Source organism: Rhinatrema bivittatum, chromosome 2 (genome assembly GCF_901001135.1).
Source record: "Rhinatrema bivittatum chromosome 2, aRhiBiv1.1, whole genome shotgun sequence".
In the NCBI taxonomy this organism is placed as follows: Eukaryota; Metazoa; Chordata; class Amphibia; order Gymnophiona; family Rhinatrematidae; genus Rhinatrema; species Rhinatrema bivittatum.
In genome coordinates this window covers 373453451-373472659 of record NC_042616.1, presented here as the reverse complement: position 1 = coordinate 373472659, position 19209 = coordinate 373453451, and the positions used below count along the sequence as shown (strand labels likewise).

Below are 19209 nucleotides of genomic sequence, written 5' to 3'. Positions count from 1 at the left end.
TGTGCCTGTAACCTCTGTTACACGAACAGCTTTTTTACATTCCTCCTATCGCTTTAATCCTAAAAGACTAATCAGCTTCAAACCCTCGTTCTCTTACCCTGTATCCCAAGAAACTCCTGTTCCTCCCTCTCCTACCTATTTCCAGCCACAAAGATCTTCGCCTGAGGCTACATTGAATTCAACAATTGTGAGTAATAGAAAAATTATCTACGCAATAAATGATTCATACTTAAAAGATCTTTGTCTTGGAGACTGATTTGGAGGAAAGTTAGCTGTCTGGATGAGGAAACTTGGGAAGTTTTTATTGAGCCAGAACAATGGCAAAAAAAGTAAAAACAAAGTAGGCTAGGTTCAACAGTGATTAGAAAACCATTGCACAAGTCTGAAAGGTTTTCCTATAAAGCCAACATAAGATATATGAAAACTGTCCTCAATGCAGCTAGAAGGATATATATATATATATATATATATATATATATATATATATATATATATATAACATTTTCAAATCTGCGTGCCTAACTTTCCAGCAAAAGTCTATCCTCAGAAAAAGTAGATGCAAGTAACATTATATACTTTATCTCCATGGATTTTTTCAAAAAGTGCTGTGCTCCCTTTGACAATTAACCCAAAGCCAAAATATGAGGATTTTTTCCCAATGTGGACAGATTTAAAACTGCCCATTAAACACATAAAACTCATATATATAAAACATATTTACATTTGTAGATTCATTTTCAGTGTCTTCATCATCTGTATCCCACCTAAAATATAAAATATTTTTACATTTTTAAACAAGATAATCCAAACATCTACAATCAGGTAGGTCTATCCTGTAAAGTGCGGCCGCGTTTACCCTGCTCCTAAGCCGCTTTTTACTCACTTTCCAGCCGCGTTAGCCCTTCCTGCGATCCCGAATCCCCTTTAACCTACTCCTACCGCATCCTAAATTCCCCGGGCAACCCCTTCCGCACGCGGCATGTATATTGCATGCAAACGAGCGAATTAGCTATTCCCTAGCATCCCGTAACCCGCCCCCCGACTATCGCTAGTTTTCCCTGCCGTTTTGTCGCGCGTTTAACCTGCAAACTTACCGCCTACCCTGACCCCTGCGGTAGAGTCAGGGGTAAGGGTAGGTGGCAAGCTTTCCCCCAGCCCCCGCTCACCTGCCCCGGCCACGATCATGGGTGCCGGTCTCCGTGGCAGCCCCAGTCCTCTCCCCTGCTCCCGAAGCCAAAAAAAAAAAGCGAAAAAAACGTTGTAGCCCCCCTCCGATGTCCGGACTGGGGCTGCCACGGAGACTGCAACGGCGAAGCAACGGCGAAGCAAAAAAAAAAAACCAAAAGCAATTTTGGTTTTTTTTTTCCAAAAGCGAAAAAACCAAAAGCAAAAAGTAAGTCGCTTCGCCGCTGTGTCTCCCCTCCTCCCGGAGCAGGGCGCGAAAAGCAGCCTTGCTCCAGGAGGAGGAGAGACACAGCGGCGAAGCAAAAAAAAAAAACCAAAAGCAATTTTGGTTTTTTTTTTCAAAAAGCGACTTACTTTTGGGATCTGTCAAGATCCCAAAAGTAAGTCGCTTTTGGACGCCTGCACAACTTACTTTTGCAGCCATCAGCAAACATGATCGTAGCTCCTCCCGACGAAGACGAAGATGGCCGCCTGCACGGGGGAAAGCGTGCAATTGGCCGCTGAAGACGTGACATCACGACGTTTGGCGTCACGGGATGTGACGCCACGTCTTGAGCGGCCAATTGTACGCTTTCCCCCGTGCAGGCGGCCATCTTCATCTTCGTCGGGAGGAGCTACGATCGTGTTTGCTGATGGCTGCAAAAGTAAGTTGTGCAGGCGTCCAAAAGCGACTTACTTTTGGGATCTTGACAGATCCCAAAAGTAAGTCGCTTTTGGAAAAAAAACCAAAATTGTCGCTTTTTGAAAAAAAAACCCCAAAATTGCTTTTGGTTTTTTTTTTGCTTCGCCGCGGTGTCTCTCCTCCTCCCGGAGCAAGGCTGCTTTTCGCGCCCTGCTCCGGGAGGAGGGAAGAGTGAAGCGGCGAAGCGACTTACTTTTTGCTTTTGGTTTTTTCGCTTTTTTTTTGCTTCGCCGCTGTCATCTCTTCTCCCCTCCTCCCTGGTATCTGTCATTTCAAATGACATTTGAAATGACAGATACCAGCGTGGCGTGAAGCCTTAGGCCCGCGCACCCAGGATACTGTATAGGCGCTCTATCCAGTAAAATGGGTTGCGCGGACCTAAGGCTTCACGGACGCGGTTTACATTTAAATAAAATTAGTGTTCAGGATCGAGCGGAAGGTGAGCTGCACTGTGCGTGCGGCAACCGCGGGTGCCGCAGGCACTAACGCAGCTCTTCCTACCGCTCGGTACTGGATAGACCTGAATGTTTTTAAAGCATTGTTAAATATCAGTTTTATATATGTTCTTTCATACATGGAAATGGTATGGAACAAATGCAAGCATGCAAAAAATAAAGTTGATAAGAAGGTAGGAGAAAATCATAGTTAGTCCAAGAAAGCAATGTAGAGATTACTTACCTGATAATCTCGTTTTCCTTAGTGTATGCAGATGGACTCAAAACAAGTGGGTATAGTGTGCTTGTGCTAGCAGTTGGAGACGGATCTGACGTCAGCACAGGTACATATACCCCCACAGGAAGTGCAGCAACTCAGTAATCTTCCTTGCAAAGCTTTATGGATATATGTGTGACTGACCGATCAATGAAATGAACAGGATTTCCCTGACCGATTGATAGTAGCTGGAGACCGCCAGTGTTCTCAACTGGAAGGCGTCGACACCCGGCAGGGTGGATGCCCTATATAAGAAAACATGGCTTACCGTGAGTCGGTGAATCCCCATGTATACTGGCAGCCGGGCGGGATGCTGAGCCCATCTGCATACACTAAGGAAAACGAGATTATCAGGTAAGTAATCTCTACATTTCCTAGCGTGTAGCAGATGGACTCAAAACAAGTGGGATGTACAAAAGCTACTCCCGGTCTGGGCGGGAGGCTGCCCGAGGTCCGTTTAGGATTGCCCTTGCAAATGCTGTGTCCTCCTTGGCCTGGACGTCCAGACGGTAGAATCTGGAGAAGGTATGGAGGGAGGACTACGTTGCCGCTTTACATATTTCTGCTGGCGACAGCATCCTAGTTTCTGCCCAGGAGGCCGCTTGCGCTCTGGTAGAGTGAGCCTTGACCTGTAGAGGCGGTGGTTTTCCTGCCTCTACGTAGGCCGCTTTGATAACTTCTTTGATCCCGAGAGGCCGCTTCCCCTTGATTATTCCTGCTGTGAAGTACGAACAGGTGGTCCGTCTTTCGTACTGCTTCTGACATTTCCAGGTATCTGGACAACAGCCTGCCGATGTCGAGATGGCGCAATATTCGACCTTCTTCCGATTTCGTCAAACCTTCCGTGGTTGGCAAGGATATGGTTTGGTTGAGGTGGAAGTGTGAGACTACTTTGGGTAAGAAGGAAGGAACCGTGCAAAGATGGATAGCCTCTGGAATGATTCTGAAAAACGGATCACGGCAGGACAGCGCTTGTAGCTCTGAGATGCAGCATGCTGAGCATATGGCCAGCAGGAACACCATCTTCAAGGTTAACAAACGGAGGGACAGGCCTCGAAGGGGTCTGAAGGCGGGTCCCGCAAGAAATTCCAAAACTAGGTTGAGGTTCCACAGGGGCACTGGCCACTTCAGTGGCGGGTGAATGTGTTTGACTACTGTCAGGAAACGTGAAAAGTCTGGGTGTGTGGCAATGCTGTTGCCGACACTCCGGGGACCGTAGCAGGATAGCGCTGCGACTTGAACCTTGATGGAATTGAGGGACAGACCCTTCTGAAGTCCATCTTGCAGGAAGTCCAAAATGATAGGGATCTTAGCAGCATGTGGATTGGTGCCATGAGTTTCGCACCAGGCTTCAAATACTCTCCAGATCCTTATATATGTTAGGGATGTGGAGAACTTGCGTGCTCGGAGGAGTGTATCTATTACCGGCCCCGAGTATCCTCTTTTCTTCAGTCTAGCCCTCTCAATGGCCAGACCGTAAGAGAGAATTGAGCTGGATCCTTGTGGAGGATGGGACCTTGTCTCAGCAGGTCCCTGTATGAAGGCAGGGGAAATGGATTCCCTGCCAGTAGTCTTCTCATGTCTGCGTACCAAGGACTTCTTGGCCAATCCGGGGCCACTAGAAGAACTAGGCCTCTGTGCCGCTGAATCTTGTGTATAATGGCGCCCAGCAGGGGCCATGGAGGAAAGGCATATAGCAGGATCCCCTGAGGCCATGGCTGCACCAGGGCATCGATCCCCTAGGATAGAGGATCCCGCCTGCGGCTGAAATATCTGGGTACTTGAGCGTTGGACCTGTCCGCTAGTAGGTCCATGCCCGGCGTCCCCCACTGATCCACAATCATCTGGAAAGCTGTGGGCGACAGCTGCCATTCCCCCAGATTTAGGATTTCTCTGCTGAGGAAGTCTGCCGTGGTGTTGTCCTTCCCGGCAATGTGGACGGCGGAGATGTCCTGTAGATTTGTTTTCGCCCAAGCCATCAGTGGGGCTATTTCTAGTGATACCTGTCGGCTTCTGGTTCCGCCCTGTCGGTTGATGTATGCCACTGTGGTGGCGTTGTCCGACATCACTCTGACCGCTCTGTTTCGGAGTCTGTGGGCAAATCGCAGGCAGGCTAGCCTGACTGCCCGTGCCTCTAGTCGGTTGATGTTCCACCCCGACCCTTCTCTGTTCCACCGCCCTTGGGCGGTGAGTTCCTCGCAGTGTGCTCCCCATCCGTTCAGGCTGGCATCTGTAGTGAGCAGGGTCCAGGTTGCGGAGGACATTCTTGACCCCCGGCTCATGTGGCCGGGCTGCAACCACCACCGTATCTGATTCCGCACTCTGGCTGGTAGAGGTAGGTGTACGGTGTAGTTCTGTGATCGTGGGCTCCACCGAGATAGGAGGGCACGTTGTAATGGTCTCACATGAGCCCACGCCCATGGTATCACCTCCAGAGTGGATGCCATAAGGCTGAGGACCTGTAGGTAATCCCACGCTGAGGGCCAGGTGGCGCTCAGCAGGGCCTGCAGACGATTCCGGAGCTTTGCTCTCCTCTTGGCGGTCAGACTGACCTTGTCTTCCTGGGTGTCGAATCGGACTCCTAGGTATTCCAGCGACTGAGAAGGCTGTAGGGAACTCTTGTTCAAGTTTACTACCCATCCTAGGCTTTCCAGAAGAGCTATAACTCTGTTGGTTGCCTGGTGGCTCTCCTCCGGTGACTTCGCCCTGATCAGCCAATCGTCCAGGTAGGGATGGACGAGGATTCCTTCCTTCCTGAGGGACGCCGCCACTACTACTATGACTTTGGTGAAGGTCCGCGGCGCGGTGGCTAACCCAAAGGGTAAAGCTCGGAACTGGAAGTGTTGGTTCAGGACTTTGAAGCGTAAATAGCGCTGGTGATCCCTATGGATTGGGATATGCAAGTAGGCTTCTGACAGATCTAGGGATGTGAGAAACTCCCCTGGCTGTACTGCATTTTTGACAGACCGCAGAGTTTCCCTGCGAAAGCTGGGGACCCGTAGGTGTCGGATGACTGACTTGAGGTCCAGGACGGGCCTGAAAGTTCCCTCCTTCTTGGGGACTATGAAATAAATGGAATAATGCCAGAATTTATCTCCCCTGCAGGCACTGGGATTATGGCTTTTAGGGACAGGAGCAAGCAAGGTAACTTCTAGTGCCGCCCTCTTGAGGGGTGAACAAGGAGATTCCACAAACTTGTCCGGCGGGAGCCGAAGAAAGTCCAGGTAATACCCTGCTCGGATGATGGCGAGGACCCACTGGTCCAAGGTAATCTTGACCCACCTGCGGTAGAAGAGGGCTAGCCTGTCCCCTATGGCTGCTACCCCCGGATGGGTCGGCTGATTGTCATTGTGGGTTGCGGCCGGGACCGGAACCCGAGCCAGTTCTTCTCTTGTTGTGCTTAATCCGAAAGGACTGGTTCCTGGCCTGAGAAAGAGGTGCTTGGTAGCGAGCCCTGTAAGGGTTGAAGCGCTGAGAGTTTCTACCTCTGAATGGCCTAGGAAAAGGGCGCTGGCTCCTCCTTGACCTTTCTTCTCGTAATGGAGAGGCGCCCCATTTGACCTGTCTTTGGGTAATGGAGAGGCGCCCCATTTGTTAGCCAGTTTCTCGAGGTCGCTGCCGAACAGGAGGGATCCCTTAAAGGGCATTCTTGTGAGACGTGCCTTGGAGGAGGAGTCGGCCGACCAATTACGTAGCCAGAGCTGTCTCTTGGCTGCCACTGAGGATGACACTCCCTTGGCTGCCGTACGGACTAGGTCGGAGGCTGCGTCAGTGAGGAACGAGAGAGCTGATTCCATCTCTTCTCCCGGGGTGTTGTTCCTAGCCTGTGATAAACAGGAATGCGTCACCACGGTGCAGCAGGTCGCAATTCATAGGGACATGGCTGCCACCTCAAAGGCTTGTTTCAGAATGGCGTCCATGCGCCGGTCATGTGCATCCTTGAGGGCCGCCCCCCCCCCCCCACCGGAATGATAGTGCGCTTCACAATTGCGCTAACTATGGCCTCTACCTTGGGGCACGCCAGCAGCTCCTTGGTTGCCGGGTCTAAGGGGTACATGCCAGACAAGGCCCGACCCCCTTTGAATGAGGCCTCCGGCGCATTCCATTCCAGATCGATTAGCTGCTGTGCTGCTTGTAGGAGGGGGAAATGGTGAGCCGTTTGGCGCAGGCCCTCTAACAGGGGGTTCATTCTAGGTTCCCCTGGGGTGTCATGGCCGGTGATAGCCAGTTCCGACAGGCATTAAGAGACCAGGCCTGGGAGATCCTCTTTCAGAAAGAATCGTCTCATGGTCCGATATGGTTCTATCCCCGAGGGAAGTTCTCCCTCCTCGGGGAGCTCGTCGTCTTCCTCAGAACAATCTGAATCCCCATAAGTGGGGCTTCCGGGTGGCGAGTGGCCGTGCCTAGGTCTTGAGGGTCCAGGGGCCGGGTCATCCGGTACGTATGGACCCGTTCGGGGATCAGCCTGCATTCTGACAAAGTCATGAATCCTCTTGAACAAATCGACCCAGGAGAGCGAAGCAGGATCTGGCCTTAGGGGCACCAGGTCTCTCTGGCTCCTTGGCTGCTCACCGCGGACTGCTAGGTCGCGGGTGTTCCCTGAGGAACTGGCAAGTGCGCTGGGCTGGGACCGGTCCTGGCCTGGAATTCCCAGGGCCTCCTCACATTGGGCACATAGGGAGTCTGCTTCCTCGCTCTGTGTGGCTCTGAGGTTGCATGCTGAGCAGAGGCTTAGAGCTCTTATGCCTGATTCTGGAGGTGCCTGCTCTGCGGACGCATGGGCTCCCTTACGCTCCATTTCGTCTGTTATCTTCTCCCAACTGGAGTCTGCGCTTTGTAATAGGCGCGGAAAATGTGCACCTACCAATCTGTGCTTATCCACGTGCGCGTATCGACGTGCACTTATGAACGGGCGCCTATGAATGTGCGCCTATCAGCGGGCGCTTAACAACATGCGCTTTAGTGACGTGTGCCTATGAACGTGCGCCTAACAGTGTGCGCCTAACAATGTGTGCCTACCAACGTGCGCTTAGCAACATGCGCTTACCAACGTGCGCGTAGCAACGGGCGCCTATGAACGTGCGCCTAACAGTGTGCGCCTATCAACGTGAACGTAGCAACGGGCACCTATGAACGTGCACCTAACGTTGTGCGCCTATCAACGGGCACCTATCAACGTGCACGTAGCAACGGGCGCCTACCGACGTGCACGTAGGAACGTGCGCCTACCGACGTGCACGTAGCCACGTAACGTACGCCTATCTTAGCAACGTGCGCTCTTCGACATGAATCCAGGGGACTTCAATGTACGCCCAAGATCTTCAGGCACCTAGCATATACGCCTTTCGCCTATGTGCTCAGTCTGGCCTGAGCGCTAGAGTGCGGCGATGAACCAGGGCAGAAGGCGAGTAGGCAGGCAAGATGGCGTGCTCCTTGGCGGGCTGCCACATAGGCAGACTCCGCTGATCCTCGCTCCCTCGGAGACCAACAAGTAAAGATGTACGCCTTACCTTGTCTTCGGCGCTTCCCGGCTGCGACCCGGGGCAGTCTCCGGCTGCGGGGGGGAGAGGGTGATTACCGTCACCGCCGTGCTCGAGGAAGGGCACCCGCTGCCTCTAGGCCACGCCCGAACTCGTCTCGCTCGGGGGCTAAGTCCTCGCCGGGACCGAGGCTGCCTCTAAGCCGCGCCCGAGCCCTTCTCACTCGGGGGCTAGATTCCTGCCGCGAGTCTGCCACCGGACCGAGGCTCTTACCTCCGAGGGACCACGGAAATCACCTTGGGAAACTCAACTGGGGGAGGGACCGACTGGTATCACAGCAGGAGTGCGTGGCTCATCTTCAGGTAAGTTTCTTCTATGAAATTTAGTCGTTAGAATTTGGAAAGGACTCTCAGCGAGCGTGAGGTAGCTCCAAACTGCTTTGGAGACGGAAATTACTGAGTTGCTGCACTTCCTGTGGGGGTATATGTACCCGTGCTGACGTCAGATCCGTCTCCAACTGCTAGCACGAGCACACTATACCCACTTGTTTTAAGTCCATCTGCTACACGCTAGGAAAAGTTGCTTTATCTCCATGTTTTCTGAGGAAAATAGGATACCAGTCCACACAAGTGGATGATGTCCAATGATGGAACCTGGGACAGAATGCTTCTTAAAATTTCCAAAGCTTGGTTTGAGGGGATATATTTTTAAAAAGCTTTTGGTCTTACATGCTCTATATTTTATTTTGGACAATGCTTCTTTTATTTGTATTGCATTTGTATGGTCAGATGTCTTTTGGCAGCAGAATGTTATAGCAACCCAATAAAAGATATTGCTAAAAAAAAATAAAAAAATTCCAAAGCGTTTTTTATGCTTTTAATAAGCACATGCAGGACTAGTCATTCTTCCTATGCAGGGGTGCACCTCAGTGCTATATAAAAGCTTTTGGCAGAAGCCAATTCCCAGGGGAAGCAGATGGATTTGTTTTAACTGGCATCCTTCTGTTCTCTGACAAGCAACTTTGCTTTCTCTGAAGACAAACAGGATAGCAGTGAGAAAGCAGAGTTGCTTACCTGTAACAGGTGTTCTCACAGGACAGCAGGATGTTAGTCCTCACATATGGGTGACATCATCAGGATGGAGCCCAATCACGGGAAACTTTGGTCAAAGTTATTAGAACTTTGACTGGCACCTACTGGGCATGCCCAGCATAGCACCAACCCTGCATCCAGCAGTGGTTCCCCTTCAGTCTCGTCTTATAGTAAAAGTACATGTGAAAAATAAGAAACGTAACGAACACAGCACTGCTGGGTGGCAGGTGGGTTTCGTGAAGATTAACATCCTGCTGTCCTGTGAGAACACCTGTTCCAGGTAAGCAAATCTGCTGTCACAGGACAAGCAGGATGGTAGTCCTCACATATGGGTGAGTACCGAGCTGAGGATGCCCGAGCAATGCACCAAATGTACCCAAAGACATGCAACAGGCACAACAACTGGGGTGAAAATTTGGTTAAAAGGGCATCCTGAACCCTGATGGGTCGGTGGAAGGATGTTGGTATATTAATTGGCAAATAAATTGCATAGGACAGATTGGCCAAAGATGGAATCTTGTCTGCCAGCCTTGTCTAAGCAATAATGGGCTGTAAAGGTAAGAACATAAGAACATAAGATATTGCCAACAGAGGCCAAACCAGGCCACAAGAACCTGGCAATTACCCAAACACTAAGAAGATCCCATGCCACTGCTGCAATTAATAGCAGTGGCTATTCCCTACTCCCTATGTAAATTTGATTAACAGCTGTTAATGGACTTCTCCAAGAACTTATTCAAACCTTTTTTGAACCCAGCTACACTAACTGCACTAACCACATCATCTGGCAACAAATTCCAGAGCTTTATTGTGCGTTGAGTGAAAAAGAATTTTCTCCGATTAGTCTTAAATGTGCTACTTGCTAACTTCATGGAATGCCCCCTAGTCCCTCAATTATTCGAAAGTGTAAATAACAGATTCACATCTACTCATTCAACACCTCTCACGATCTTAAAGACCTCTATCATATCCCCCCTAAGCCGTCTCTTCTCCAAGCTGAACAGCCCCAACCTCTTCAGCCTTTCCTCATAGGGGAGCTGTTCCATCCCCTTTATCATTTTGGTTGCCCTTCTCTGTACCTTCTCCATCGCAACCACATCTTTTTTGAGATGCGGCGACCAGAATTGTACACAGTATTCCAGGTGCGGTCTCACCATGGAGCGATATAGAGGCATTATGACACTTTCCGTTTTATTAAACACTCCCTTCCTAATAATTCCTAACATTGTTTGCTTTTTTGACTGCTGCAGCACACTGAGCCGACGATTTTAAAGTACTATCCACTATGATGCCTAGATCTTTTTCCTGGGTGGTAGCTCCTAATATGGAACCTAACAACATGTAACTACAGCAAGGGTTATTTTTCCCTATATGCAACACCTTGAACTTATCCACATTAAATTTCATCTGCCATTTTGATGCCCAATCTTCCAGTCTTGCAAGGTCCTCCTGTAATGTATCACAATCCGCTTGTGATTTAACTACTATGAATAATTTTGTATCGTCCGCAATTTTGATAACCTCACTCGTTGTATTCCTTTCCAGATCATTTATATATATATATCGAAAAGCACCGGTCCAAGTTCAGATCCCTGAGGCACTCCACTGTTTATCCTTTTCTACCAAGAAAATTGACCATTTAATCCTACTCTCTGTTTCCTGTCTTTTAACCAGTTTGTAATCCACGAAAGGACATCGCCTCCTATCCCATGACTTTTTAGTTTTCTTAGAACCCTCTCATGAGAGACTTTGTCAAACACCTTCTGAAAATCCAAATACACTACATCTACCGGTTCACCTTTATCCACATGTTTATTAACCCTTCAAAAAAATGAAGCAGATTTGTTAGGCAAGACTTCCCTTGGGTAAATCCATGTTGACTGTGTTCCATTAAATCATGTCTTTCTGTATGCTCTACAATTTTGATCTTGAGAATAGTTTCCACTATTTTTCCCAGCACTGAAGTCAGGCTCACTGGTCTATAGTTACCCGGATCGCCCCTGGAGCCTTTTTTAAATATTGGGGTTACATTGGCCACCTTCCAGTCTTCAGGTACAATGGATGATTTTAATGATAGGTTACAAATGTTAACTAATAGAGCAGAAATTTCATTTTTTAGTTCCTTCAGTACCCTAGGATGCATACCATCCGGTCCAGGTGATTTGCTACTCTTTAGCTTGTCAATCTGGCATACAACATCTTCCAGGTTCACAGTGATTTCGTTCAGTTTGTCAGACTCATCACCCCTGAAATCCATCTCTGGAACTGGTATCTCCCCAACATCCTCATTAGTAAACACGGTATGGAGAGAGCTCCAGGTAGCAGCTTTACAAATGTCAGTAAATGGCACCGAGCGGAGGTGCGCTACTGAAGTCGCCATGGCCCTGATAGAGTGTGCCTTGTCACGGTCTTGGAGCGAAATGCCTGCCTGTTGATAGCAAAAGGAAATACAGTCCGCTAACCAGGAGGAGAGGGTCTGCTTTCCCACAGGTTTACCCAATTTGATGGTATCAAAGGAGACAAACAATTGAGTGGACTTTCTGTGGGCGGCTGTACAATCTAGGTAGAAAGCTAGAGCACGTTTACAGTCGAGAGTATGCAGAGCCTGTTCTCCTGGATTTGAATGGGGCCTGGGAAAGAACATGGGTAATATAATGGATTGATTAATATGAAATTCCGATACTACCTTAGGCAAAAACTTAGGGTGAGTGCGGAGTACTACCCTGTCTTGCAGAAGTTTAGTGTAAGGCAGGTAGGTGACTAAGGCCTGCAACTCACTAACTCTGTGAGCGGATGTGATCGCCAGAAGAAAAATCACCTTCCAGGTGAGATGGCGGAGATCACAGGAATGAAGAGGCTCAAACGGCGGTTTCATGAGCCGCCACAAAACCACGTTAAGGTCCCAAGAAGGGGCTGGAGGGCGCAATGGAGGTTTTAGGTGCAGCAAGCCCCTCAAAAAGCGTGTTACCAGGGGTTGTACCAATATGGAGACATCCCCGACACTTTTATGGAAGGCGGCCACCGCACTGACATGAACTCTGATAGAGGAAGTTTTCAGGCCTGACTCTGACAGGTGCCAGAGATAGTCAAGAAACTTCACTGTGGAACAAGTGAAGGGATCAATGGACATGGAAGTACACCATACCGTAAACCTGTTCCATTTATAGCAATAAGACTTTCTTGTGGAAGGCTTTCGCGAAGCTACCAGGACACAGGAAACCGGCTCTGAAAGGTTAAGAGTTTGAAGTATTAACCTTTCAACATCCAGGCAGTCAGAGATAGGGCCTAGAGGTTGGGGTGAAGTAGGCATCCGTTGTTCTGAGTGATCAGAAGCGGGTCCTTCCCTAGAGGAATGTGCCGGAGAATTGATAGGTCCTTAAGAATTGGAAACCACACCTGGCGTGGCCAGTGAGGGGCTATCAGAATCATCAATCCCCTGTCCTTTCATAACTTCACAAGAGTCTTCGTGAAGTTACAAAACATGTGGATAAAGGAGTTAATAAACATGTGGATGAAGGTGAACAGGAAGATGTAGTATACTTGGATTTTCAGAAGGCGTTTGACAAGGTTCCTCATGAGAGGCTTCTAGGAAAAGTAAAAAGTCATAGGATAGGTGGATTGCAAACTGGCTGAAAGACAGGAAACAGAGTAGGATTAAATGGGCAATTTTCTCAGTGGAAGGGAGTGGGCAGTGGAGTGCCTCAGCGATCTGTATTGGGACCCTTACTTTTCAATATATTTATAAATGATCTGGAAAGAAATACGACGAGTGAGATAATCAAATTTGCAGATGATACAAAATTGTTCAGAGTAGTTAAATCACAAGCAGATTGTGATAAATTGCAGGAAGGGCTTGTGAGACTGGAAAATTGGGCATCCAAATGGCAGATGAAATTTAAGTTGAATAAGTGCAAGGTGATGCATATAGGGAAAAATAACCCATGCTATATTTGTACAATGTTAGGTTCCATATTAGGTGCTACTAACCAAGAAAGAGATCTAGGCGTCACAGTGGATAACACATTGAAATCGTTGGTTCAGTGTGCTGCGGCAGTCAAAAAAGCAAACAGAATGTTGGGAATTATTAGAAAGGGAATGGTGAATAAAACGGAAAATGTCATAATGCCTCTGTATTTCTCCATGCTGAGACCGCACCTTGAATACTGTGTTCAATTCTGGTCGCAGCATCTCAAAAAAGATATAATTGCGATGGAGAAGGTACAGAGAAGGGCTACCAAAATGATAAGGGGAATGGAACAGCTCCCCTATGAGGAAAGACTAAAGAGGTTAGGACTTTTCAGCTTGGAGAAGAGACGGCTGAGGGGGGATATGATAGAGGTGTTTAAAATCATGAGAGGTCTAGAACAGGTAGATGTGAATCGGTTATTTACTCTTTCATATAATAGAAAGACTAGGGGGGCACTCCATGAAGTTAGCATGTGGCACATTTAAAACTAATTGGAGAAAGTTCTTTTTTTACTCAACGCACAATTAAACTCTGGAATTTGTTGCCAGAGGATGTGGTTATTGCAGTTAGTATAGCTGTGTTTAAAAAAGGATTGGATAAGTTCTTGGAGGAGAAGTCCATTACCTGCTATTAATTATGTTGACTTAGAAAATAGCCACTGCTATTACTAGCAACGGTAACATGGAATAGACTTAGTTTTTGGGTACTTGCCAGGTTCTTATGGCCTGGATTGGCCACTGTTGGAAACAGGATGCTGGGCTTGATGGACCCTTGGTCTGACCCAGTATGGCATGTTCTTATGGTATGCATAAAGGAGACTGCTGGTCCACGAGAGGGAGAGAGCGTCTCTTGGCTGCAAGTGTTGGCTGCGAGTGAGAGAGCAGAAGTTTCCTACTTTGCAGTTGTGGATTGACGCAAAGAGGTCTATGTGAGGGTAACCCCAGCGTTGGAATATTGAGTCCGCTACTGTGGGGTTGAGAGACCACTCTTGCGGTTGAAACGTGCGACTCAGCTTGTCTGCCAACACATTGTCCACTCCCGGCAAGTAGGTGGCCCTGAGGCACATTGAGCTGGGAAAAAGCCTCTGCCCATATCTGTGCAGCTTCCTGACACAGGAGGTAGGAGCCCTTTCCCCCTTGTTTGTTGATGTACCACATGGCCACCTGGTTGTCGGTCTGAATCAGGATGACCTGTTGGTGAGGTAATCCTGAAAGACTCTGAGAGCATATCTGATTGCACGAAGCTCTAGGAAATTTATCTGGTGTTTGGCTTCCTCTGGAGACCAGATGCCCTGAATTTGCTGGTTTGCAAAATGTGCACCCCAGCCGAGGTTGGAGGCATCTGTTGTCAAGGTTATTTGAGGTTCTGCAACCTGAAATGGAAGGCCTTGAAGAAGATTGGATTGGTTTATCCACCAAGCCAGCGATAAGCGGAGTTGGTTGGTGATGTGGACAATAATGGACACTGGTTGAGAAGACTGAATCCACTGCGATTTTAGAGTCCACTGCATTATTCTCATGCCTAGGCGGGCCATCGGAGTGACATGCACCGAAGAGGCCATATGACCCAGTAAGATCAGAAAGTGACGTGCAGTTGAATGTTGTCGAGACTGTAGTTGATGGGCCAGAGATGCGAGAGTGAGAGCCTAATCCCGGGGTAGGAAGGTTTTCGCTTTTTTTTTTTTTAATATATTTATTTATGGAATTTTTACCAAACATTACAGGTAAAATTAAAAGAAAAATACAAATAGGATTTGCAGTCTACTACACTCATAAACATAATAAAGTAAACAATTACAAAGAAAAAATTATCTCTAACATAATTTCTAACTGCTAGTTCGTTTTCCTATGTAATATTAAAGTAAAAGGAATTCCAAGGTATAAATAGATTTAAGCGGATTTACAAGAAAAATAAAAAGTAAAAATATAATAAGTTATAGAGGCAGTCATGGAAATTTATTCCATTTCAATCCGTACTCAAAAACAAATTAAACTGGAGAGCTCAAGTTACGTGCATCTAAGAAATTACACAGGAATTCTGGTTCAAAATAAACATTTTTTACACCCTGCATAATCACTACACATTGACATGGAAACCTGAGATTAAACCTGGCCCCTAGGGCGACTACTTCAGCTCGCATAGCTAAGAATTTTTTTCTACGTTCCTGAGTGGAACGTGCAATGTCTGGAAAAACCCAAACCAGCTGACCAAAAAACTGAGATGGTCTGTTACGAAAAAAAGCTTTCAGTAACATGTCTCTGTCTTGGGAGAAAACAAATTGTAAAAACAAAGTTCCTCGTCTAGTTAACTTTAGTTCTGTGGATGTCTCCAAAAACTGTGTCAGATCTAGATCCGGTTCAGACACTTGATCAGGATGTTCAGTCACTTCAGATTTTGTCATAATCGCTTTAGCTATGGTAAGGCATAATTTCTTTAGGAATTTTTAAAATTTCTGTTATATATTTTTTAACCATATCCAAAGGAGATATCCACTTCAAAATTGGAAAACTTAATATACGCAAATTTTGATATTTTATAGAATTCTCTATATTTTCCAATCTACGTTGCTGCATCAGGTCTGATTTCATCAGTTGTTCTTGATTTTGTTGTAAAGAGGAAACTTTAAATTCCAAAGTTGTAATTTCCTGAGTATTTAAAGAGGTATTTGTTTCCACTGTTATGAGTTTCCCAGTCAGATTAGAAGTAACATCTACTAATGAGGTAATGGATTTCTCCAGTACCATTATAGCACCCCAAATAGAGTCCAAAGTTATCTCATCAGTAGGTTTAGGAATAGCAGGGCGCAATAAATTCAGTTCCCATTGCTCCGGGTTCTAAGGTACCTGATATTCCCAATGCTTCCGAGGGAAAAGGGGGGGGGGGGGTAGACGGAGCTCCAGGACTAAGAGTGATCTGCATATCCGGTGTTTGATCCACCCGCTCCTGCGGACCCGACACCAAGGACGCCTGTGGAGCAGAGATGTCCATGACTGGGACCATAAACCCCGTGATGGTAGGTTGGGAAGAATCTGGTTTTGGGGTACTCATCCCCAATTCCCTTATCTTCGCTTTCCTCTTGGAATGTGGCATTAAGAATAATTATCAAAGATACTAATATGTGGGGCTTACTTCAAATTGCCTCTATTTACTTAACCTTGGATTTACTTTGATGGGGGCAGTTGGGAGAGAGAGATTTAGGAAAAAAAAAAAAAGAAATTTTTACTTACTGAAGATGCCAATATTTAACAATAAGTCAGCTCAAGTCCACGATATTATTTCAAAGCTGCGCGACTTCGGCAGCGCGTCGGCGGCTCTCACACGCCGCAGGAGGGGCCGATTTTATGGTGTTCCGGTCCCTCCTCGATGTCACAGGTGCGTCTCCTTTCGGGCGTGCCGGGACTTCCCCCTCACCCTCGCGGGCAAAAGGAGAAACGAGTTAAGTAATAAAATTGAAGAAAAAGGTCTCCGGATGAAATTCAAGTTCTTTTTCTCTCTCTCTCTCTTTCACCCCCGGTTTTCGCTTTTAAAATGTCCAAGTCGGCCCCTATGAACAATAGGGTTTGAGATGCAACTAGCCTGGATTTCGGATAGTTTATGAGGAACCCTAGGGAGATCAGGGTATGCAAAGTGAGACGTAGGGACATCAGCGCAGTTTGATGAGTGGGAGCCCTGATCAACCAATCGTCGAGACAGGGGTAGACATGGACACTGAGTCCTGAGATAGGCTGCTACCATGACGAGACACTTAGTGAAGACTCGTGGGGCAGATGCTAGGCTGAATGGCAACACTCGATACTGGAAGTGCTTTGGGCCTACTAGGAACCGCAGGAATCTGCGATGTGATGGAGTGATTGAGATGTGCTTGTAAGCGTCCTGGAGGTCTAGAGAGCAGAGCCAGTCTTTCCTTTGCAGAAGGGGAAGTAGAGAACCCAATGCCACCATCTTGAACTTCTCTCTTTGTAGGTATTTGTTTAAGACGCGAAGGTCCAGTATTGGGTGAACGCCACCTGACTTTTTGGGATTAGAAAATACCGGGAATAGAATTCCTGGGCCTGCTGAGAGAAGAGTACTGGTTCTATTGCCCGGGACTCGAGGAGGATGGAAACTTCCTGATCGAGAAGGTGAGAGTGGTTGGATGTTCCCCACGTCAACCGAGGTGGGGAATCCACCCACTGAACTACCTTCCTCCACTGAGGAACCAGTTAGGGGAGCTCCAAAATCAGGCAGCCCTTCAGGCAGCTCCTTTTCCATTCCCGCACTAGGCTGGGAAAAACCAGGCTTAGTAAAATCAGAAACTGGTAATTCTCCCTGAGCCTTCAAACAGCACTGACACAAATTCAAGGGAATGCCAGGTTGAGATGTCCAAATATGACAAGCAACACGTAGGCAAGGTGCTTAGGTTTCTTCCCCATGGACACCATAGTTGGCCAATATGCCTAACAAGCACCTGACAACACTATGCCTATATAAGTGCTCAATCTGAGCTCCCTCAGGAGGCAAAGACAATGGACACAAAAAAGGTGAATGTGTGAATGTGCACAAAAAAATGTGCATGTGCACAAAAAAGGCACATGCGTGCATGCACAACTGGGTGCCCTGATAGGTGCCCAACCAAACGCACAGTTGGGTGCACTAGAATGATCCGAAGGAACTGATGAGGGAAATCTGTGGCGCACAAAATATACATGAAAATGCCACAGTGGCCTACCGAGCAGCGAACAAGCAAAGCCTTGAAACAGGGCCTAGGCGCAAGGGCTGCTGAACCCACCAGGCTTTCCTCGTCCATCGGAGACAGGAACAACTGTCTAATCGCTCACTGAGCATGGAGAACTGGGGGGGGGGGGGGGGGGGGGGGAGAAATCCCTTCTCAACTTCCTTTCTCTGCGGGTTTTTGTTTTGGTTTTTTACAATACCCTTTACCTGAGCTCAGCCCATCCCGGCTGAGTACAAGGTTGGTCTCCGGCTGTGGGAGGAGTGGATATAGACCTTCACAGCCGCTCTCGGCTTCCTGCACCCGCTTGCCTTTCAGCTTTTTTTTTTTTTTTTTTTACAGCTAAGTCCACGCTGGCTGAAAAACCAGCTACCAGACCAAGGCTGAGAAACCACAGAAATCACCTCATGAATTCTCAACCGAGGGAGGGACCATACGATATCACCACAGGAGAGCGGTGCAAATTAATTTTCCTCTTCTTTTCTCCTTCAAAACTGTAAAGCAATCCCCATTAGGAAGATGCACGTTCACCATCTGCTGGAGACACTGGCGGGTTGATGTCACTACAAGGGTATATATATTGTAATGTCAGCTTTGCTCCATCTCCATCTGCTGGTAGAAGTGCATAACTCACTGGTTTTGGATTCACCTGTATATACGCTAAGAAAAAAGCAAGATTAGTAGCAACTGGTTATATGTTCAACACTATGGAACAGACTATCAAGAAACATATCCAGCAGAAATGAAAATGATAGTTCTTGGATTATCAATGGCTTTAGCAAATTAAGAAAGACTTCAAGAGATTGAATTAAAAGAATTAGAAGACCCAATTGAATCATAGGCACTGAAATGGAGAGAAATACAAACAAAAAACAACCGTCATTTAGTCAAAAGAACTATACTGAAAAAATCCTCAAACATTTTGGAATGAATGTCTAAAAGCCAGTATCAACATCTGTTGACCAAACTTCAGAAGAATAAGAAATTCTGTATGCAAGGATTTGGACTCATTAAAGAAAATAACCATAGCAAGTGACATTCATTCAAGTGGAAGAGAGTTGGAAATGTAATTAGTAGCTTCCTATTTGAGGTGCTGGTTGCTCATAGCTCCTCTTTTTTTGTTCATAAAAGCAGTGATGCTGTACTGCTCTTGGCAAAAAGAAACCTATCTGGCATGCTTTTCTTTCAAAGCCTTTCTCTTTTCTAAACTAGCTCTGTTGTGCCACAAATCTCTATCATATCCCTTTGCTAACAGGGCAAGAGCCATGACGGTGTGGACAAAGCTGGTAAACTGCTAATACAAAGGGTTTAATTTTGCTTCCCATAAAACCAGGCATATTATTTACTATTAAAAAGGACTACTACAATGACCAAAGCTTATT

At 47.2% G+C, this 19209-nt stretch overlaps 1 protein-coding gene across 4 annotated transcripts in view; it reads right to left on the bottom strand.

Moving 5' to 3' along the window:
• LOC115084728 (serine-rich adhesin for platelets-like) overlaps positions 1-19209 on the bottom strand; it is an 859145-nt gene that overhangs the window by 469247 nt on the left and 370689 nt on the right. For all 4 annotated transcript variants that reach the window (XM_029589967.1, XM_029589968.1, XM_029589969.1 and 1 more), the window contains exon 10: positions 722-764. In XM_029589967.1, coding sequence (XP_029445827.1) covers positions 722-764 — 43 coding nt within the window. The remainder of the gene's footprint in view (positions 1-721; positions 765-19209) is intronic.